The sequence below is a fragment of the Eubalaena glacialis genome, chromosome 18 (genome assembly GCF_028564815.1).
Source record: "Eubalaena glacialis isolate mEubGla1 chromosome 18, mEubGla1.1.hap2.+ XY, whole genome shotgun sequence".
NCBI lineage: Eukaryota > Metazoa > Chordata > Mammalia > Artiodactyla > Balaenidae > Eubalaena > Eubalaena glacialis.
This window is the reverse complement of record NC_083733.1, coordinates 53,149,601-53,172,180: the sequence shown is the minus strand read 5'-3', so window position 1 is coordinate 53,172,180 and position 22,580 is coordinate 53,149,601. Positions and strand designations below refer to the sequence as shown.

The window sequence follows — 22,580 nt, the reverse complement described above, 5'->3', positions numbered from 1 at the left end:
GACTTCTACGTTACAGTCTTGAGGCAGAATTCCAGGAAACCTCAGTTGTCCCTCTTAAGGCTTTAACAGATTGGAAGAGCCCCACCCACATTATGAATGGTAATCTGTTTTACTTAACGTCAACTGATTGTAAATGTTAACCACAGATATGAACTACTGTCACAGTAACATCAAACAACTGGGCACCATAGCCTAGCCAAGTTGATACATAAAATTAACTAACCATCACAGCGGCCACAGAGAAAAGGCACCCTGAAGTTCAAGGGAACAAAAAAACCCCCTAAAACTATCTCCTTTATTTTTCTGGTTTTATTGAGGTATAATTGACAAATAAAAGTGTAAGGTATTTAAAGTGTACAACATGATGATTTGATATACATATACATTGTGAAAGGATTCCCCCATCCATCACCTCACATATTTATTTACCTTTGTGTGTGTGTGAGAGGACATTTATATTTGACCCTCTTACCAAATTTCAGTTATACAATATAGCGTTATCAACAAAGGATTATCTTCTAATCAGAAATAATTGAAACCAGGAGACATTAGAATGACATTTTCAAAGTACTGAAAGAAAAAAAAAAAAACAAAGCTGTTCCTCCGCTCCCATTCCTGATTGGCTGGAAAGACAAGAAATCATGCATAGCCTAGGAATTCGTATCAGCCAGCTGCTCGTCCAGCCCTATCATCATTTTGTCCTCCTTTCATGATTGGCTGACATGCACAGGGGATGTGTCCTGGACAGATCCGCTGACCTGATTATGCTGGCCCTGCCCACCCCTCTGTTCTTTTTTACCGATTGGCTGACAGTTGGTATGGACTGGCTTACTTTCCTGATTAGGCTGATCCAGTCCCTCCTTTTTTTTTTTTTTTTGAAAGATTTATTTATTTATTTATGGCTGCGTAGGGTCTTAGTTGCGGCACGTGGGATCTTCGTGCGCTAGTTGTGGCATCTGAGTTTTCTCTCTGTAGTTGTGGTGAGGTTCCAGGGCGCGTGGGCTCTGTAGTTTGCGGCAAGCAGGCTCTCCAGTTGAGGCGCTGGAGCTCAGTAGTTGTGGCGCGCGGGCTTAGTTGCCCCGAGGCATCTGGGATCTTAGTTCCCTGACCAGGGATCGAACCCGCATCCCCTGCATCGGATTCTTTACCACTGGACCGCCAGGGAAGTCCCCAGTCCCACTTGTTGATTCTCCTCTTCTGATTGACTAGAAGTTGGAGGAAGTCTTATCAAAGATGTTGCATCTCCTCACCACCCCCTTCCGGAATTTTGGCTCCCAGATTAGACAGTTAGATCAAGAGACCTGTATCCCTCATTTTGGCTTCTGAACCCCATTCTGAACTTTGCATACTTCTCTATCCAAGAATACCTTTTCTAACTCTATTTTCTCAACTTCCCTGTCAGGCATGGGGGGTGGGGAGTCGGCCTGCCCTAATCATAAAATGCAGCCTTGAGTTCTCACGGTTTCTATCAAACATCTGTGAGTTTTGCCTTTGACTCCTCCAGCCATGCCTTCATTCAGCAAATAGTGAACCACCTGCTGTGTGCCAGGTTCTGTGTTGGGTCCTGGGGGCTCTCAAAAACGCAAGACACTGTTGAACCCACCCTCCTTCATGAGGCTCCCTTATCCTTTGTCTCCTGAGCACCTACCCCCACCCCTTTCTTGGTTCTCACAGCTCTCAGACTGTGCTTTCATCTTCTTTAATAGTGTGCTTCCCAGAGCTGTGTCCTGGCCCTGCCCTCCCCTCCTTGCCCCCCAACATCCCCCCACCCCAGAATACAAGGACCACGGGCGGGCAGGACCATGACTGTTTTGTTCACTGCAAATCTCAGTGCTCAACAAAAAGTTTGGCATGTAGTAGGTGCTCAGTAAACATTCCATAAATCATTGAATGGAGGTTGGTTTTCACGTGAGGCCTTTTTGTCAAATGGTGTCTGGTGTGATTCTGTGTATCCGCAAGTCTGTGAGGACTCTCCAGCCAGGCTACCTGTGTTCAAATCCTGTCTCTGCCACTTACTAGCTGTGTGACCCTGGCCAAGTCATTTAACTTCTCTGCCCCTCAGTTTCTTCATAGTGAAATAGGAATAAAAACAGTACTTTCCTGATGAGGTTATTGTGAGGATGAAACGAGCTCACACGTATAGTCACTGAAGACAGGGCTGAGTGCGATAAGTTCTCAATGAGTGTCAGCTGTTATCCTGGGTTTCCAGACATTGTGTCTGTGTGTGTCTGGCCCTCTGTTTTATGTTGGGGACATGAGTCTTTGGTGACAAAGAACATCATCCCAAGGCAGGACCACGTGTCCATGTCAGTATTTGTGACTATGATGGCTGCTGCATACTGTTGAGTGTCCCAGGGACCCGAGATTTATTCATTCAACGAAAGTTTGTTGTGTGCCCACTATTTGCTATTCTAGGCACTAGGGATACGTTAGTCAAAAAAAAACCAACCAACCAACCAAACAAACAAAAATAGGCATGAGGTGTGCCTGCCCTCATGGAGTTCACATTCTATCAGGAGGATTAAGAAAATACAGAAGAACCCAATAAATAAGAAAAATTACATAGGTTAGAAGGTGATCAATGCTATTGGTGGGGGGCAGTGGAGAAGGTGATGGAGATGGAGAGGGCAGGAGGGAGACCGCGGGTTACAATTTTAATTAGGTTAGTCAAGGGGTCTCACTGGGAAGACAGCAGTTGTGTAAAGACCCGATGGTGGGAGAGAGGGGACCTTGCAGAATCTGGGGGAAGAGCATTCCAGGAAGAGGAAACAGCAAATACAAAGGCCAGGAGGCAGGATGCTGTTCACTGTGTCTGAGGCACAGCAGGGATGCCAGTGTGGCTGGTGTGGACCTGGGGGGGGGGGGGAGGAGGTGAGGTCAGGGAGGCAACAGGGCAGCTCACCAGGACCTCAGGTCCCAATGTGAGGACTTGTCTTTTAGCTGGAGTGAGGTGGAGCCCCAGGAGGGCTCTGAGCCAGGAGGGCCCTGGTCTGACTCAGGGGTTCACAGGCTCCCTCTGGCCTCATGTGGGGAGCAGATTGTGAGGGCGGAGATGGGAGTAGGGAGATGGGGGAGGAGGCTGCTGAGAGCCCAGACAGGAAGGGATGGAAGTTGAACCAGAGTGGGAGCGGAGAAGGGAGAGATGGTTGGATTCGGGATATGATTTTAAGATCCCAGATAAGGAAGCCTGGCAATTTCCTGAGGACAGTTGACCTTTGCACTTCTGGACAAAGGTGGGAAAGGAGCAGAACACAGGAGACCTGGCTGCCAGCTTAGCCAGGCTGGGGCGACCTTGCCCCTCACTCCTTGACCCACTGCCTGCTCCTCTGCCAGCTGGAAGAAGAAGGGGAAGCAAGGTCCCTGCCTGCTGGGCCCCTAGCATCAATCTTTCCAGGGTCTGGAGTGGGGGATGCAGGTGGGGGAAGGGTGACCTGCCCAGGAGGCGAAGGGCATTGCTGAGTCCACTATCTTATCAGAGACCAAACACAGACAGAAAGTCAAGGTCACAATGAGTCCTTTCACTCAGCAAACACTTCCTGAGGCCAGCCTGCGTGGTGCAGGCACAGAGTGGTGACTGAGGCATCCTGGATCCCATCCTCTGAGTCCAGCGGGGAGATGAAATGTCACCAAATAGCGACAGCCCAGACTGGTCAGGCTTGTGAAGGAGGAATTAAGGGTCTGAGTGGTCAGGGCTGGGAAAGGGAAGCCTAGGGGTCTGTGGGAGCCCAGGGTGGGTACCTGACCCAGCCTGGCGGGTTGTCCCAGAAGATTTTCTGGAGGAAGGGACATCTGTGCTGGAGCAGGAAAGACAAGAGGTAGTTGAACGTGGGGAGGACGCAGGGCGAGTGTTTCAGGCAGAGGAAACTGCACGTGCCAAAGTCTTGAAACGATTGTTTTTTTTTTTTTTTTTGGCCTCGCTGCGCGGCTTGTGGGATCTTAGTTCCCTGAGAAGGGATCGAACCCGCGCCCTCGGCAATGAGAGCGAGGAGTCCTAACCACTGGACCACAAGGGAATTCCCTTGAAATGATCGTTTTGACAAGCGGACATCCTAAAACACGAAGGGGAAGTGGCACAGGGGAAGAAGGAGGGACAGCCAGGGGTCTGATTCCAGCAGGCCTTGTAGGACGCTGAGCCCCTAAGAGTGTTTGTGGTCACGATTCTAGGAGACTCTTGTTCAAATTCCCCTGAAAACCCACTCAAATGTTCGCCATCCATTTAATAGTCTGTCCTGTAACAGTCAGGAAAAATTTTTTCAATTCTGACCATTAATTGTTCTAAAAAATTCTCCATGATCCGTGTGCCCCAGGCTCAGAGAAATCTTGCCCACCGTGCTGAATGGATCGTGTCACGCTTGCGAGATTCTTGTGAGAAGTCTTTGCCCCCGAATGGTGCCGGGAGTTGCCCGTCCCCTCCCCACATGGCACAGTCCGCCCCGGCGCCGCTTCAAGTGCCAACGTTGGCGCACCTCCCGCTTTATCCAGATCCTGCCTGTGGGCAACCGCCTGTGTCCACTCCTGAGACAGGGTTAGGGTTGCTTGGACACGCAATGAAGGAATAAATGCACAAGCAAAGATCCTCCAAAGACACAGAACTTGAAAGCTGTGTACCATCTGAAGGCTGTGTAATCAGGGGGGCTGAAAAAAAAATATTTAACTGGGCACTGACCAGTCAGAATGGATGAGGCCCTGAGGCTAGAGCAGGGTCAGGCTGGGCCGGGTGTGGAAGGTCTGCGGGCTCAGGCAGACGCTGTTTCCACTATTTGAATCACCAGTCCAGCTGAGTGCCAACTGTGACTGTGTCAGTGTTTTGAATAGAAAATAAAGAGATCGTAGAACAGCCCCCTGTTATTACCTAAGCCTCTTGATATCCCCCAAATGTCCACCCCATTCCAAACTGCTTGAAGACTCAAAAATAAAGCCCGCCCTGACGTGACGCAGGACACACATCTCGGCTGTGCTTCTGCCAATCACGAGGAACCATCGGCAAACCCAAACCGAGGGATATTATACAAAATAACGGAGATAGCTTCCAAAATGTCAAGGTCATGAAAGGCAAGGAAAGACTGGGGAAATGTCACAGATTGAAGGAGACTAAGGAGCCAGGACGACTAAATGCAAAGTGTGGTCCTGGATTGGATCCTGGACCAAGAAAATGACAGGAGAGGAAAAAATGGGGAAATTCAAATAAATTCTCTAAGTTAGTTAATAATGTCATATCCATGTTAATTTCTTGAATTTGATCATTGGACTGTGGTTATGTAGAAGAGTGTCCTTATTCATAGAAGACACATGCCTAAGTATGGATAAACAAGCATCCTGTCTCTAACTTACTCTCAAATGATTCAGCCAAAATCTATCTATCTATGTATCTATCTATGTATCTATCTATCTAGCACAGATGTGGTCAAGTTGTTAAATTTAGGTGAAGGGTAGGCAGGAGTTCATTTTACCATCCCTGTAACTTGTAGGTCTAAAATATTTAATATAAAGCATTGAAAATTAACATAACAAAACTAAGAAATGAGAAAAACAAATGAGACAGGGACCAGAGAAGGAGAGTCCCTGAGTTTTGACAGAGGTCTGCACAGTATCACAGGTCAGCCCTCTGCCTCCAGTGATGGTGCCTCGGTCTCTCCATCTGTGACTTAGGTTGTGGGCTTCCCTAGTCTGTGCAGGCATGACTGCATATCTGCCCCAGGCCCTGGACACAGCGAGGGGCACCAGACGAGTTCCCAATGACTGAGGCTTCCTGAGGGCCTGGCCGGTGCTCCAAGTTTGCCAGTGAATGTTCCCAACCACTCGAAGAGATAAATCCTCTTTCAATCCAACAGCGACTGTTGAGCGTCTATTGTGTGTCTGAGAGCACTGTTCTGAGTGCTGTGTATACAGCAGCAAACACAACCAAGTCCCGGTCTTCCTTCTCATGGGACAAGATTGACACCAAACAAGTGAGATACAATGTCAGGTTGGGATAAAGGGTGTGTGTAAACAGAGTGAGGGGATGGAGCCTGATGGGGATGCAGTATTATAACTGAGGACTCTCTGAAGAGGTGACATATGAGCTGAGACTTGGAGGTGAGAAAAAGCCATGCTGACATCTAAGGAAGAGGGCACCAGGCAGAAGGAACTGCAGGTGCAAAGGCCCTGGGGCAGGAATGACCTTGGCCTGTACAAAGCACAGCAAGGCCAGTGCCAATGGCTTGGCAGTAGAGACAGCTGGGGCAGGTGAGCTGGGGCCAGAGCTTGCAGGAATGACTTTGGAGTTTATTCTGAGTGAGAAGGGAAGCCCTTGGAGGGTTGTAAGCAGAGGAGTAACACAAGCTGTTTTACACGCGTAAAACACGTGTCTCAGAGAGAGAAGCCCCCAGTGAAGGAGTGGACTCATTGTAAGGGCAGTGAGTGTGACTTCAGCCCTGCCTCCTCTCTTGGGGTTTCCTGTAGCTGGGTGGTGGTGGGGAGAGGCTCCAGCTGCTCCCAGGTGACCTGCCCCAGAAGAGAAGGACATCGCCAAAGCAATTATCTTATCAGATCTACCCACACTTGCCCCTGGAGACACGTCCACCCTGTGAGGCCCAAGCAAGAGAATATCAAGGACCTGCCATTCCACCAGGCCAGCCCCTCACGGCTGCCCATGGAGATCCCTGCCTGGAGGGGTTTCGAGGGGGTTCCCAGACCTCAAACCTGGCACTAAGCACCAAGTTCAAAAGTCCTTTCCCCACTTTGCACCGTGGTTTCCCCACCTGGGCAGGTTGGGGTGGGGACAGGGGAATGATTGAGGGCTGTGATGGCTGTAGCCAGAGTGTGGCATGCCTCTGGGGTCCTCTGAGCCTCAGTTTCCCCCTCTGCACAATGGGAATAATAGTGCTGCCTTCACAGGGGTTTCTTGCAAGGACCCATGAGGTCACATATGTGTAGTACCTGGCACATGTTTGGCACTGCTGCTGTGAAGTGTGAGTGTTTTCATTGGTGGTACCATATGAGAGCCAGGCTCCGGGGTCAAACCTGGGCTGGAATCCTGTCCCTGATACTTAGTCATCGCAACCTTAGGCAAAGTCCTTGACCTCTCTGTGCCTCAGTTTCCCCATCTGTACAATGGGGACTAACAAGAGAACATAACTTTGCAGGGCTGTTGTGAGGAGCTAAGGAAGCATTCAAGCAAAGTGCACAGGGCAGACCCAGCACTGAGCAAGTGTCCCCTGAACGACAGCTATTACAGCGCTGCTGTGAGCACCCTCCCCCCACCCCTCCCCCAGGGGTCTGGCGCCTGCTGTTCGGCTTAAAAGGGGACACTCTGCAGCCAATCTGCCTGGTTCTGAGTCCTGCCTCTCACGTCCTAGCTTGGGGACATGGGCAAGTGACTTCACCCCTCTGTGCCTCAGTCTCCCCATCTGTAAGGGGCATGGGTAAGAATGGCACTCACCTCAAAGGGTAGTTGTCAGGTTAAATAAATTAATATGTGAAAGCCCTTAGCACAGTGCCAGGCACATAATGAGCACCATATGTTTGCTATTCCTCTTGTTAGTATGGCTATTCCCCGTGGTTCCCTGATCTCAGTGACAGGTTGCGATGGGGTCCGGGCAGGTAGAGCAGCCCAGTAGGGAATGCCCAAGCTGCCCAGGCCTGGAGGTCACCCCAAGGAGCCCCGTGATCAGCTGTAATCAGGTCCGCCCTGCTCCACCTCCTCCCTCCCTGGGTATATCAGGGCTGGTCCAGATCCCAGGTTCCGTCTCCGGCAAAGGAGGGTGGCTGCACCGGGCACCATGGGGAAGGCAGTGAGTAGGGTCAGGGGTTGGGGGGTGGAGGTTGGAGGCAGGGGTTCCAGAGGGACCTGATGCCTTCCCCGTCTCCCAACCCCCAGGAGAATTACGAGCTGTACCAGGTAGAGCTGGGTCCTGGTCCCAGCGGGGACATGGCAGCCAAGATGAGCAAGAAGAAGGCGGGCAGTGGAGGGGGCAAGAGGAAGGAGAAGCTGGAGAACATGAAGAAAGAGATGGAGATTGTGAGCAGGGGCCCCAGGGGGCCTGGTGGGGTGGGGGGCTGGGTGGGGCTGAGCAAGGGCAGGGGTGGGGGCCCTCGAGACGGACAGTGAGTGTTGTGCCTCCTCCATGCAGAACGACCACCAGCTGTCAGTGCCCGAGCTGGAACAGAAATACCGGACCAGTGCGACCAAGGTGAGCTGGGGCAGAGGGAGGGGTGGGTATAGGGAAGAGGAGCCGGGGGTGGGGGGCGCGGGGGGGGGCGAGAGAGAGAGAGAGAGAGAGAGAGAGAGAGAGAGAGAGGGAGGGAAGGAGGGAGGGAGGGAGGGAGAGAGAGAGAGAGGGAGGGAAGGAGGGAGGGAGGGAGGGAGAGAGAGAGAGAGAGGGAGGGAGAGAGAGAGAGGGAGGGAGAGAGGGGGAGAGAGAGAGAGAGGGAGGGGGAGAGAGAGAGAGGGAGAGAGAGAGGGGGAGGGGGAGAGAGAGAGAGAGAGAGAGAGAGAGAGAGAGAAACGCATTAGAAAGGGCCAAATAGACCAAACAGAGAGAGAAGGTAAGAGAAGCAGATAAAAAGAGACAGAAAACAGACAGAGACAGAAGGAAGAAAGACACCGAGAGAAAGGTGAGAGAGAAGAGAGAGACACAAAGAAGGGATGGGGAGAGGGGCGGGAACAAAGACGGAGAAAGAAAGGAAGAGGCGCAAGGCAAGGCAGGGGGTGGGCAGGGAGAGGGAGGCAGGGAAGGAGAGCTCTCACTGATGAGAGGAGAGTCCTTAGTGACCACCAAGACCCCACTCCTCCCGCCCCCAGGGCCTGTCTGCCAGCCTGGCCGCCGAGCTGCTGCTGCGGGACGGGCCCAACGCCTTGAGGCCTCCGCGGGGCACCCCCGAATACGTCAAGTTCGCGCGGCAGCTGGCAGGCGGTCTGCAGTGCCTCATGTGGGTGGCCGCTGCCATCTGCCTCATTGCCTTTGCCATCCAGGCCAGCGAGGGCGACCTCACCACGGACGACAATGTGAGTGGCGGGTGCTAGGGCCAGACATGGGACACAGGGACCTGGGGGACAGAGGACATTGAGCATGGGACTCAGGACATGAATGACATATGATGGGGATAGAGAGAGATGGAAAACATCTCTAAGACATGGGTCATGGGGGCCGAAGGACATTGGGATATGAGACAGACCCAAGGACATAGGTCACAGGGGACGCAGGGGAGACAGTGTCACAGAGATGGAGGACATAGGCAGGGATACAAAGACATAGACATGCAACACTTAAGATATGGGACTTGGGAAACAGAGGGCATGGGACAGACCAAGGACAGAGGGCACAGGGGACACTGGGACTCACACATGGGGACACAAGGGCATGGGGACACAAGAGACACAAGACTCAGGACGCAGTGCATGGAGAGACATAAGATATTAGACATGGGAGCACAGAGACATAGAGAATACTGAGATGTAGGAAAAGAGGACATTGGATATATGACCGGGGTCAGGACAAGGGACATGGGGATGTAGGGACATGTGACATTGGACAGAGGCTTGAGAAGTCTTAGGACATGTGACACAGGATGGGGACTCAAGAGTACATAGACATGGGGAGACATCGGACATAGGCACCTGGAATTTGAGACATGGGACACTGGTCATGGAGGACACAGAAAACGAAGCATGAGATCTGCAGCACACGTGGAAATGGGGACGTGACGGCACAGGAACTGTTGGACATAGGGGACACAGAGGATGGCACACAGATGATGAAAACACAGAATATGAACCTTGGAACACAGGGAATTTAGGACACGGGAACATGGGACAGAGGACTGTGGGGAACGCAAGACTTGGGGGGCACAGGAAAATGGAACACATACCACCAAGGTGCACGGTGACACGGGGCACGAGTCATAGGGCACGGGGCCACAGAGCCAGAGGAAATGGGATGTATGGACACAGGGACATAAGACACAGAGAATACAGGGCAGTTGCATGTGGGATATGAAGAGCATGGGAACAGGGACACAGGTCACAGGAAATAGGGCCTGAGGCTTCCTAGTAGAGTGGGGGAAAACCACAGAGGTGACCTTGGAGGAAAACTACCGGGGCACCAGAGAGCAGGCAGGTGGCCTCAGGCAGGGAGCTTCCAGCCCCGAGTCATAACCCAGCCCCTCTCCACCTCCGCCAGCTGTACCTGGCACTGGCTCTCATTGCCGTGGTTGTGGTCACTGGCTGCTTCGGCTACTATCAGGAGTTTAAGAGCACCAACATCATTGCCAGCTTCAAGAACCTTGTGCCCCAGGTGGGTCCCAGCCCCTGGCCACTTGCGGTTCCAAGTCTCCACATGGGTGCTGGCAGTCTCCTGGCATCTCTCTGTGGCCCCTCCCATCAGGCCCAGCCCGCCCTTCATCCCTGGCCTCCCTCTCTCCCCACAGGTCCTCACCTCTGCCCACTTTTCACCTCCCCGCCTCCCCACTGCATGCAGCAACTTCTACCCCCATTCCCTATCCCGCTCAACTCTGGTGCTCTTGACCCACAGCAAGCAACGGTGATCCGAGATGGGGACAAGTTCCAGATCAACGCAGATCAGCTGGTGGTGGGCGACCTGGTGGAGATGAAAGGCGGGGATCGAGTGCCAGCCGACATCCGCATCCTGCAGGCCCAGGGCTGCAAGGTGGACAACTCCTCGCTGACTGGAGAGTCTGAGCCGCAGACCCGCTCGCCCGAGTGCACGCACGAGAGCCCCCTGGAGACCCGCAACATCGCCTTCTTCTCCACCATGTGCCTTGAGGGTCCGTGAGGTCCCCACCCACCCGCCCAGCTGACCACGCTGCCTCCACTCCCCCCTTCTGCGTCCTTCTGAGACACACTGCCTCTCTACGTCGCATGACTGCCAACTCTTCGGGTCACACTGCCTCTCTAGCTCCCACTATTGCCACCCCCTTCCCAGGTCACGCTGCCCCCGCTGCCTTCCATGACTGCCCCTCCTTTGGTTCACGCCACTGTGTGCGCCCCCAGTGCTGCCCACCTGGTGCTGAGTCACCCTCTTGGCCCACTGCAGGCACCGCGCAGGGCCTGGTGGTGAGCACCGGCGACCGCACCATCATCGGGCGCATCGCATCACTGGCTTCGGGAGTAGAAAATGAGAAGACACCCATCGCTATCGAAATTGAACATTTTGTGGACATCATCGCAGGCCTGGCCATCCTCTTTGGTGCCACATTTTTCATAGTGGCCATGTGCATTGGCTACACCTTCCTGCGGGCCATGGTCTTCTTCATGGCCATTGTGGTAGCCTATGTGCCTGAGGGGCTGCTGGCCACTGTCACGGTGAGTTGGGGAAGCAGAAGAGCGGTGCAGTGAGCTGAGAGGCCTGTCCATCTGTCTGTTCCTTCATCTGGGCTTCCCTCCATCCTCTCCCTATCTGTTCATCTATCCATTTTGCTCCCATCCACCCACCCACCTTCCCGTCATCCATCCTCCCCCCATCCATCCTCCCCCCATCCACCCTCCCCCCCATCCCCATCTCTCCACTTATCCCACCCATTCAGGAAACACCCACCGGGGCTACTCTGGGCCATGTCCTGTGCCACACACTGAGGACTCAGAGATGAACAGGCAGGGGCTTTGACAGGAGGAGGCTGAGGTCCAGTGTTGAAGGCTATGGGTAGCCTTCAAGAGTCAGCACTCAGTCCAGGGCCAGCCCAAGAGGAGGCTCAGGGAATGTTAGTTTTCTCATTCTGATTGTGCTGATAAGAGAAATTATAGAATCTCAGCTCGGGCAGCTTAGAGCAGGGCCTGGCTATGTATATCTGGTGGACAGATTGGGGAGGCATCCCAAGTGGAAAGCACAGGCTGGACAAAAGCTTGGAGGCAAGAAAAAGCCTACTCTTTGCAGGGGGATGCTGCACACGCAGTACTGTGGCTAGGGTAAAGGATCCCCAGTGCCGAGAGAGGAGGGAAGTGGGACTGGGAACCAGGCTTGGTCCCCACGCCTGCATTTCTCACCCTCCCCCCAGGTCTGCCTGTCCCTGACAGCCAAGCGGCTGGCCAGCAAGAACTGTGTAGTCAAGAACTTGGAAGCAGTGGAGACACTGGGCTCCACGTCAGTGATCTGCTCTGACAAGACGGGGACCCTCACTCAGAACCGCATGACTGTGTCCCATCTGTGGTTCGACAACCACATCCACTCGGCTGACACTACAGAAGACCAGTCAGGTGTGGGGGTGGGAGGAGACAGCAGCTGGGCAGGATCTGGTAGATGGTGGAGACCTAGGCGGGAGCTCTGAGGTTACTGAAGGGAGCCTGGGGAGGGCTTTGCATTAATGGAGAGGGGGCTCCATCGGATCAGGCGAAGGGCTGCGTCCTGGGTCTAGGGAGGGGGCTAAGCTGCAAGTCTGTGAAGGGGCTTGGTACTTACTGGGTCTCATGGGAGACTTGATACTGGGTCTGGAGAGAAAGCTCCGTCCCGGGGTATGAAGAGGTGTTTGGGTCCCACCCAGGTCTGGGGCGGGGATCCAGTCCTGATTCCGGGGGGCGGGGCTCGGTTCTGGTATGGGAGTGCTCCTTCGCGGCCCCAGCCTGGATGCCTGACCTCCAGGGCAGACGTTTGACCAGTCCTCGGAGACGTGGCGGGCGTTGTGCCGCGTGCTCACCCTGTGTAACCGTGCTGCCTTCAAGTCGGGCCAGGACGCAGTGCCCGTGCCCAAGGTGAGAGCCGGGGCGCTCGGGGGAGGGGATCCCGGGAGCCTACTGGTGCAGCCGGGAGCGCTCCTGACACCGGCCTGCGTTCTCAGCGCATCGTGATCGGGGACGCGTCGGAGACTGCGCTGCTCAAGTTCTCGGAGCTGACGCTGGGCAATGCCATGGGCTACCGCGAGCGCTTCCCCAAAGTCTGCGAGATCCCCTTCAACTCCACCAACAAGTTCCAGGTGTGCACCAGCCGCGGCCGGCCCCGCCCACGGTCCAGTCCCGCCCACAACAAGCCCTGCCCACTGCAGGCCCCACCCACATTCAGGACTGGCCTGCGGCTGGGCTTCACTCTCGGTCACCTCCCTCTCCACAGCCAAACCCCACCCACATCTCCCGTCCCGCCCACAGCCAAACCCACCGAGGGCCCGGGCACTCCGCCTGCTCTCAGCCGTCAGGCCCTCGGTGGGGAGAAGCTCCTAATCCAAATCCCGCCCCAGTCCAACTCCGACCCAAATTCTCCCCGTTCCCCAAGCCCAGTCCCCTAACTAGGCCCCTAGGTCCGCCCCAACCCTCAGCCTCTACCAAGGACCTGCCCACCAAGCAAGCCCCTCACCCTCGGTCCCAGCCTGACCTTCCCAGGGCTATTGCGGCAGCGCTTGGGCGCTGTCAACCCCGCCGTTCCCCAAGCCCCGCCCCTCCCTCTTGACCTCGCCCACAACACCGCCTCCTCCTCCGCCCACAGTTGTCCATCCACACCCTGGAGGACCCGCGCGACCCGAGGCACGTGCTTGTAATGAAGGGGGCGCCCGAGCGCGTGCTGGAGCGCTGTAGCTCCATCCTCATCAAGGGCCAGGAGCTGCCGCTGGATGAGCAATGGCGCGAGGCCTTCCAGACTGCCTACCTCAGCCTGGGAGGCCTGGGCGAACGCGTCCTGGGTGAGACCCCCAAGCCGGGGTAGAGGTTAAACCCGCGTGCGAGGAGGCGCTAGCACGGAGCCTGCCTGACCTTCCCGGCCCAGCCCTGACCCTGACCTTTCCCATCCTTGCTTGACAGTTGACCTGCCCCAGTCTACACGCTCAACTTTGACTTTCCCTATCTCAGTCCTGAACCCTGTCCTCAATGCCTACCTTGACCCAACCTCTCCCAACCTGTTCTCACCTGGGTCTTACCTATCCTGACCCAACCTGTGATCCCTTGATTTTCCCCAGCTCTTGCCCCAGCTGATGACCTGCCCTTGCTTTCTTTCACCTCTGCCTTTCAGCGTCCTCCTCTTGACCCTTTGACCTCCCCCCTGCCCCCACCAATTTTTGTCTCGACTCCTTAAACTTCCCTAACCCCTGCCTCAACTCCGGAAGGCACAAACCTGTGGTCCAATTTCTGGATCTTCCACGTTACTTGGTGTGTGACCTCTGGCAAGAAACGTCCCTTCTCTAAACCTGTTTCATCATTTGCAAGATGAGGATGCTAGTAGCCTCACAGAGCGGTTGTGGGGATGGATTCAGATACAGTTGTCCCTCAGTATCTATGGGAATTGGTTCCAGGACACCCACCACACTCCCCCACACCCTTACCCGACAGATACCAAAATCTGCAGATGTTCAAATCCCTTATGTAAAATGGTGGAGTATTTGCATATAACCTATGCACTTCCTTCCATATACTTAAAATCGTCTCTAGATTACTTATAATGGCTAATACAATGTAAATGCTATGTAAGTAGCTGTCAGTGTGTGGCAAATTCAAGTTTTACTTTTTGGAATATTCTGGAATTTTTTCCGGAATATTTTTGATCCACAGTTGGTTAAGTCTGCGGATGTGGAACCTGTGAATACAGAGGGTTAACTGTAATGTGAATGAAGGATTCAGCACAGGGTCAGGCATCCATAGGTGCTTGGTGCAAGGCACCTGGTTATTTTACTCATCACCTGGCCTTGCTATGAAAGGGTTCACCCAGGACTCCTCTCTGGCTTCCCTGTTTTCTGGTCAGGCTTCTGCCAGCTCTACCTGAGTGAGAAGGACTACCCGCATGGCTATGCCTTCGACGTGGAGGACATGAACTTTCCAACCAGTGGCCTGTGCTTTGCGGGACTCGTATCCATGATAGACCCACCCCGGGCCACCGTTCCTGATGCTGTGCTCAAGTGCCGCACAGCAGGCATCCGGGTATGCCCCTGGGGAGAGGACCAGGCAGGGGTGAGAACAGAGGATGGCAGTATTTGGGGATGAGGGACCCTGTGACAGAAACCCACCCGAAAATGGCTTGAACCACAAAGGAATATATTGGTTCAAGAACTGAAAAGTTCTGGGGAATGAAGCTTCAGATATAGCTGGATCCAGGAGTTCAATGTCTTTAGGAACTTGCCTTTCTCCACGTCTCAGCTCTGCTTTTCTCTCTGCTGGCTTTATTCTCAAGCAGTTCTCCATTGTGGTGGACAAAGATGACCACCCTCCAGCAGCTCCAACTAACGTCCCACCTGTTTAGCCACCCCACCAAAAAAAGAATGCCTCTCTGACAGTTGTACCAGATTGGGTCACATGTTCATCCCTGAACCAATCACTGTGGCTGAGGCTGGGGGATGTCCACTGGGGAGGACAGGGAGAGTGGGTTAATCTGAAGGGGTCAAGGGTCTGCTGGTTCCCCTTACAGGTGATCATGGTGACAGGTGACCACCCCATCACAGCCAAGGCCATTGCAGCCAGTGTGGGCATCATTTCGGAAGGCAGTGAGACAGTGGAGGACATCGCTTCCCGCCTCCGTGTGCCCGTGGACCAGGTTAACCGGAAGTAAGCCCCCTTCAGCCTTCCTTGTGGTTCTTCCCACACCCCACACAGACTGAGGCCCCAGCGATGCCCTCCCACCTCCCTCTCTAGGGATGCCCGTGCCTGTGTGATCAACGGCATGCAGCTGAAGGACATGGACCCATCAGAGCTGGTCGAGGCACTGCGTACCCACCCTGAGATGGTGTTTGCTCGTACCAGCCCCCAGCAGAAGCTGGTGATTGTGGAGAGCTGCCAGCGACTGGTGCGACCCTGCTGATGAAGGCAGGCAGGTGGGCTTGGCTGGCCCTGGGCTGCCCTCTCACTGACCAACCTCCCACCTGTACCCACTGCCTGCAGGGTGCAATCGTGGCTGTGACGGGGGATGGTGTGAATGACTCCCCAGCCCTGAAGAAGGCAGACATTGGCGTGGCCATGGGCATTGCCGGCTCGGATGCTGCTAAAAATGCAGCCGACATGATCCTGCTGGATGACAACTTTGCCTCCATTGTGACAGGCGTGGAGCAGGGTCCGGGCTGGCTCAGAGATGGGGGCAGGCAGTGTGGGCACAGGAGGAAATGGGCTCTGAGGAGACTGAGGTGCCTGCTGTACTCCCACAGGCCGACTGATCTTTGACAACCTGAAAAAGTCCATCGCCTACACACTGACCAAGAACATCCCTGAACTGACGCCGTACCTTATTTACATCACCGTCAGCGTGCCCCTGCCCCTTGGGTGCATCACCATCCTCTTCATAGAACTCTGTACCGACATCGTGAGTCTACGGCCCCAGTGCCCCCCACCCACACAGTGCCCAGAGACATATGCCCATAGACAGGTGTGATGGACAGAGACCACCACGGAAAGTCTTGGACTCAGTGATACAGATGTGTGTATACCAGACAGCCAGATGTGGACACACAGGCAGGCAGGAAGGTAGCCACGGACAGAATTACAGACGGGGACACATAGGTGGACACTCAGATAGGCATGGACAGATTCATGGATACACATGGACTCAGATATGGACACTCAAACAGAGATTTTACAGACACGGATATCTGGCCAAACTTGGATCACAGACAGACATGCCTCAACAGACATGGACAGATAAGCAGCATCAGATAGACTCCAAGGCAGAGAGACAGAAAAGATCCTCAGATCCAGCCACAAATGCAGCCAGATGCATGGCCATGTCACATCTGTATTCAACAGCACTTACATAATGTCTGCTCTGGGCCAGCACACATTAATTACTTAATTTTGTTCTCATAACTACTCTATGAGATGAGCTTTATTTCTTTATCATACCCATTTTACTGATGAGCTAATTGAGGCTTAGACAGCTTGAGCAGCTTGCCCCAGGTCACACAGCTAATAAGTGGCACAGCAGGGATTCAAGCCCAGGTATTCAGGTACCCCAGCACCTCTGCCCTCAGTCAGTACAATCTGCTGCCACTCTGTGTCCACAAACAGATGGGGTGGGAACAGGGAGGAGGACACATGTACGCAGACAGACAGAAGAGATGCAGAGATAGAGAGTGACAAAGAGAGATATAGAGACAGGAACACAGACAAAAAAGCAGAGATACAGTCACAGAGAAAGAGACTGGAGATGGGGACAAAGAAATGAAGAAAGTAAGGGACAGAAAGAGAGAAAGAGCGCGCAACAGGGAAACAGGCCAAGACCAGAGGACCCCAGAGAAGAAACAGACAGAGAGGAGGAGGACGGGGAGGAGCGGGACAGAGAAAGGCAGAGACAGAGAACACCCAATAGCAGAGATAATGCAGATGCTCTGATGGAGACAGACACCAAGACAGATGGGCACACACATGTGGACTGGATATGCCAACATTCCTGACAAAGGCCAGCTGGACCCAGGCTGTCCAGGCAGGTGTGGCTGTGTGGTCACCGTGGGTCCTGCCTCCTAACCTCACTTCTGTCCCTGCCCACTGCAGCGGGGAGGGGGACTCCATAGAGTCAGGGACAGGGGCCCAGGCGAGCCATCAACCCCAGTTCCTTCCACTCCTGGCCAGTTCCCCTCTGTGTCCCTGGCGTACGAGAAGGCCGAGAGTGACATCATGCACCTGCGTCCACGGAACCCGAAGCGTGACCGATTGGTCAACGAGCCCCTGGCTGCCTACTCCTACTTCCAGATCGGTGCGCGCCCCGGGGCGGGGGGCGGGGCACGGGCTCCCCTGCAGGGCTGCTTGCCTGCTGTGGGGTCTCTAACGGGGGCTCTGCCTTGTTCTGGATCTTGGTGTCTGCATTTGATCCTGGGTCTCTGTCATTCTCTGAGTCCTTGTCTGCACACAATGGTCTCTATGGTCCCCAGTGTCCCTTCTCTGTCCCAGGCCTCATTCTCCATGACCCTGTCTCTGGGTCACTGCCTCCTGTCTTTTTTGGGTTCTCTGGGTGTGTCTCTGTTCCTGCCTCTCTCTGTGTCCTGTCTCTTGTGTCCCTGTCGATCTCTCTTGGAGTCCTTGTCTCTGGGTGTGTCTCTGTTCCTGCCTCTCTCTGTGTCCTGTCTCTTGTGTCCCTGTCGATCTCTCTTGGAGTCCTTGTCTTCGTGTCCATCTCTCTATGTCTGTCACTGTGTTCTTGTCTGTCTCCATGCCACTGTTTCTGTGTTCCTGTCTCTGTGTGTGTGTCCCTGACCCTGTCTCTCTGTGTCTCCATCTCTGTCTCCCTGTGCCTCCTTGCCTCTCTCCCAGGTGCCATACAGTCATTTGCTGGCTTCACTGACTACTTCACGGCCATGGCCCAGGAGGGCTGGTTCCCTTTGCTGTGTGTGGGGCTCCGGCCATACTGGGAGGACCACCACCTACAAGATCTGCAGGACAGCTATGGCCAGGAGTGGGTGAGCCCCTGCCCCATCCCATGAGTCCCGTGACTCATGGGATGCCACCTACCTTGAGTGTGGCCCACACTCATTCCTCCACGTGTGACTGAGCTCAGCCAGAGACTCCCAGACACCCAGGCTCTCTGCCAGTTCTGGGGTGAGGGGCCTTTCCCACCACTGTCCTGAGCTCCGAACTCCTGCTTCTGATGACCCCAGCTGCAGATGGGTCCTCTCTCTGCCCTGACAGCAACACATCGTCTCAGGTGTGGAGCCAGTACCACACCCCACCACCCCCCATTCTGTTATTTTCCCTGCAGCATCACTTACACAGAGTATTTGCATGTGCGGCTGACTTGAGTGAAAGTCTGGAGCACAGAGAGGCTAGATCTGGCTAGCAGGTGTGTTTAGTTTGCCCTATAGAGCGACAGATCAGGATATTCCCCTTAAACATTTACTGTCATGGTTAAGTATATAGATCTTAGAGCCAAACTGCTTGGATTCATTGTCCGCCACTGCTCCTCACAGCTGTGTGACCCTGGGCAAGGTATTTTGCCTCTCTGTGCCTCAGTTTGCCCACCTCTAAAGTGGAGAGCATACTAATATACTGATATTATCTCAGTGATTTTCACCGCAGTGATTTTCACAGTGTGGTCCCCAGACCAGCAGCAACAGCATCACCTGGAAACTTGTCTGAAATGTAGATTCTCTGTTTCCCCCTCAGACCTCTGGGATCAGAAACTCTGGGGGTGGGGCTTGTGTTTTAACCAGTTCTTCTGGGGATTCCGATGTATGTTGAAGTTTGAATACCACCAATCCACCTGTTAGGATTATTAGGAGGATTAAATGAGATAATACATGTGAAACATTTGGGACCTGGAGCATAGTAAGTGTTCCTTACACAATTAACTGATATGTATAAACATAGTTATATTGAAGAAGTGGACTGAATAGTGGCTACCCTCTTTGAAAGGGCATGTGTCGTGTTCCTCAAAGGCCCACCTGGCCCACTTTGGTCATTTTTGCCATCTGCCCGGGTCCTGGAGTCACTGGACTTTGAAAATCCTGCCTCAGGATTCGAATTCCCTTTTCCCAGGTGCCTCCTTTCGGGTGCCCAGGACATTCTACATCACTCTTTTCATTATGAAAGCAACTGGCCTGGCCTACCGCTTGCCCAGGCACTGACGACCAAGCTGCAGTAGACCAGGTTTCTAGGCCCCGCACTCTGGGGCCCTGCAAACATGGCAGATCCTGCATCTCTCCTCTACCCCCACCCCAGCCTCTGACTCAAGGGAAGGCGCATTTGGGGGTTCGTGGCCCTAGGCCCCGCATGCCCGGCTGCCTGCAGAGGCTCTCCGCCTGGGTTCAGGCTGCTTGTGTTCTCTCCTGGCCCACAGACGTTCGGGCAGCGCCTGTACCAGCAGTACACCTGTTACACCGTGTTCTTCATCAGCATCGAGATGTGCCAGATTGCTGACGTCCTCATCCGCAAGACACGCCGCCTCTCTGCCTTCCAGCAGGGCTTCTTCAGGTGTCCCCAGCCCCGCCCCCACCCTGCCCTCCGAGCCCTGGTTGCACTCCCAGCAGGTCCTGACCAGGGCTTACTGCAGCTGCAAACCCCAGCACTGGATGTGCTGATGTGCTGGTGCAGGTGCTAACGTTCCTTATCAATAGCTGGCCAATAGCTCCCACCTCATGCCTCTCAACTGGCCCGTCTATGTTTCATCAGCTAACGGGGTGATGCTGACAGGGCTGGTGTCCACAGCTGGAGAGGTGCAGGCCATGCCAGTGTTCGATGATCTCCCTGCTGCTGCTATCTGACCTCCTCTGACCCAGTACCCTGATTTCCATCCGGTCCCCAACTCCTCACGGCCTCTCTTTGTCCTGTGTCCGCCAGTCTGAGCCTCTCCCATCCTGCCCCACCTGCAGGAACAGGATCCTGGTGATCGCCATCGTGTTCCAGGTCTGCATCGGCTGCTTCCTGTGCTACTGCCCCGGAATGCCCAACATCTTCAACTTCATGCCCATTCGGTGAGGGGTTGTGAGCTGCATCGGGGTGGGCCTGCAGGACACAGACCTGGGGATAGCCTTTACCTTGCCATCTCGCCTGTGCCTTCAGGTACCAGTGGTGGCTGGTCCCCATGCCCTTTGGCCTCCTCATCTTCGTCTATGATGAGATCCGGAAACTTGGAGTTCGCTGTTGCCCAGGGAGTGAGTGTGGAGACTGGGGACCTGGGGATGGAGGGCTGAAACTTTCTCAGAGCAGCGGCCCTGACCTTTGATTTCCAATACTTGACCTCCAAGCCCTTGACCCTCCATATCAAACCACCACTGAGCTATAACCTCTGAGCCCCTGGCTCCCCCCCACCCCAGCCCCGCCCCGAATCCCCCCAGCACTGAGTCTCCTTTCTCTCTCTCTCCCAGGCTGGTGGGACCAGGAACTCTACTATTAGAAGGACCGCTGCATTCAAGCCATCCTCGAATCCACCACAGTAGGGGTGGGGGTGAGGGACACATGGGACCCTCCGGACAGCCACCAAAACATCTGAGCAGTCAAGAGTCCCAGCCCCACCTGCGTCTGCTCTTGTAGCCCACGGCAACTCAACCTTGGGGAGACCCTCCCCACTCCCCTTCCCCATCCACCCTCCCGGAGGAGCAGTCCCTAGGCCCAGTCCTCTGAGCTGGCCTCAGGGAAGCCCCCTCCTGAATGGTGGGGGGACTTTGAAGGGGAGTGGGAACTAGCAGCTCCTGTGAGGTGGCTCTGTCCTTAGGACTCCAGGCCAGCAAGAGGGCTGCTTGGGGGGTCTTCTTTAAAAACACACTCATGTCTGCATGATAGTAATAAACCAGCTCACGTCCACTGTGTTTTTACTCAGTGCTGGGCATCGTCTTAATAAGTGTTTTTTCATGAGCCCCTTTGATCTCCCACAGTCCTACAACTTAGGAGCTATTTGTTCCCGGCTGTATCTCCAGTTTCTAGAACACAGCCTGGCACATAGTAGGTACTCAGTAAACGCTGCTTGGGGGAATGAATTCCCATCTCTTTGCCTAGGGTTACAGCATTTCTAGGCGAGCTGGATGTGACCACGGGCAGTCTCCAGAGCGGTGCCTTTAACTGCTCCACTAGCTGAACACCACCTCTGGGCTGTCCTTTCTCAGCACCCACTCTCCCTCTCTGGTCAGAATCCTTTCCACCTCAAGCATCCCCTTCCCCCTTCACAGGAGTTTCCTCTCTGATTCCACTTTTGCCTTTGCAGCTGCAATGGGCGCCCTATCACTGGTTAGTCCCAACCAACTCCTGGAGGCCACATCACAGGTCCCCTCCTCACACCCCTCACCTGAAGTTAGCCCTCCAACTCCCCTGCTGGAGACTCCCCTGTCCACAGCGCCCCCCCCCGCACCTTTGCCAGTGCTTTTCCCAGTCCCCTTTCTTGCCTCTCTTCCCCTTTGACGAGAGTCTCTCTGGCTGGACCCCAGGCTTCTCCTTCCTCATCGGCACAGTGCCCCCTCCCCCACTGGCCTCAGTTCTGTCTGCAGTGGTGCCCACATCTGTCTCCAGCCTCCCCCGGCATGTTCAAGGGGACCCACACTGGCCTTTGCATCATCCTCCAGACCTGATTCCACCCACTGTCCCATCATTGCAGCTCCTTCTCCCTGGGAAATGTAATGAGCCCTCGGGGAGCTTACAAACCCCAAACTTGTGTTACCCTGGACTCCTTCACTCTTTCCTTTCTCACTGGTCATCTCCCTACTCCCCCCCACCCACCTCCCCCTGGCCAAATAAACTGGTCACCACTTCTCTGCTTCTGGCCACTCTCCTCCTACCCCTGCCGGCCCTGCCCTGGTCCAGGCCGGCCTTCTGGCTTGAGTCTCCCCCTCCACCCAGCAGCCATGAGCTCTTCCTAAAGCCAAAACTGACTGTCCTTCCCCTGCCTAGAACTCTCCGTGGCTCCCCACTGCCCAGGCTCAGAGCCTTCTGTGATCTGGCCCCTGCTGACTTCTGCAGTCTCACAAGCCCCCGCCCCCCAAACTCATTCCAACCAGCTCTTGTTTCACTGGAAAGGCCAGGCCCTCTCTCTGACTTCAAGGCCTTTACACGGGCCTGGTACCTGCTTTCTTCTTTTTCCTCCACTAACATCCTCTTGGTCTCAGCTCACACATCCTCTCCTCCAGGACAGACATAGCCCTCTTTTCCCATCACAGCCCTGATCACTGTAGTCTAGCTAATCAGGCCCACCACTCCCACCAGGCTTCACCCATCACAGCACTGATCCCTCTGGCCTGTGCTCCCTGATTGTCCCTGAGCCCCATGAAAGCTG

General features: G+C 54.5%; 1 protein-coding gene across 1 annotated transcript; it reads left to right on the top strand.

The window, feature by feature from the left end:
* Window positions 1–7,831: 7,831 nt before the first annotated feature.
* On the top strand, window positions 7,832–20,918 carry ATP4A (ATPase H+/K+ transporting subunit alpha). The gene is made up of 21 exons (XM_061174218.1): window positions 7,832–7,999; window positions 8,112–8,171; window positions 8,783–8,986; window positions 10,161–10,274; window positions 10,512–10,764; window positions 11,034–11,302; window positions 11,992–12,190; window positions 12,573–12,682; window positions 12,769–12,903; window positions 13,407–13,599; window positions 14,652–14,827; window positions 15,312–15,448; window positions 15,536–15,686; window positions 15,782–15,950; window positions 16,042–16,196; window positions 17,459–17,582; window positions 18,137–18,282; window positions 19,659–19,792; window positions 20,191–20,292; window positions 20,381–20,472; window positions 20,686–20,918. The coding sequence occupies exons 1-21, from the start codon at window positions 7,832–7,834 to the stop codon at window positions 20,712–20,714; spliced, it is 3,120 nt and encodes a 1,039-aa protein (XP_061030201.1). The 3' UTR covers window positions 20,715–20,918.
* Window positions 20,919–22,580: the final 1,662 nt, after the last annotated feature.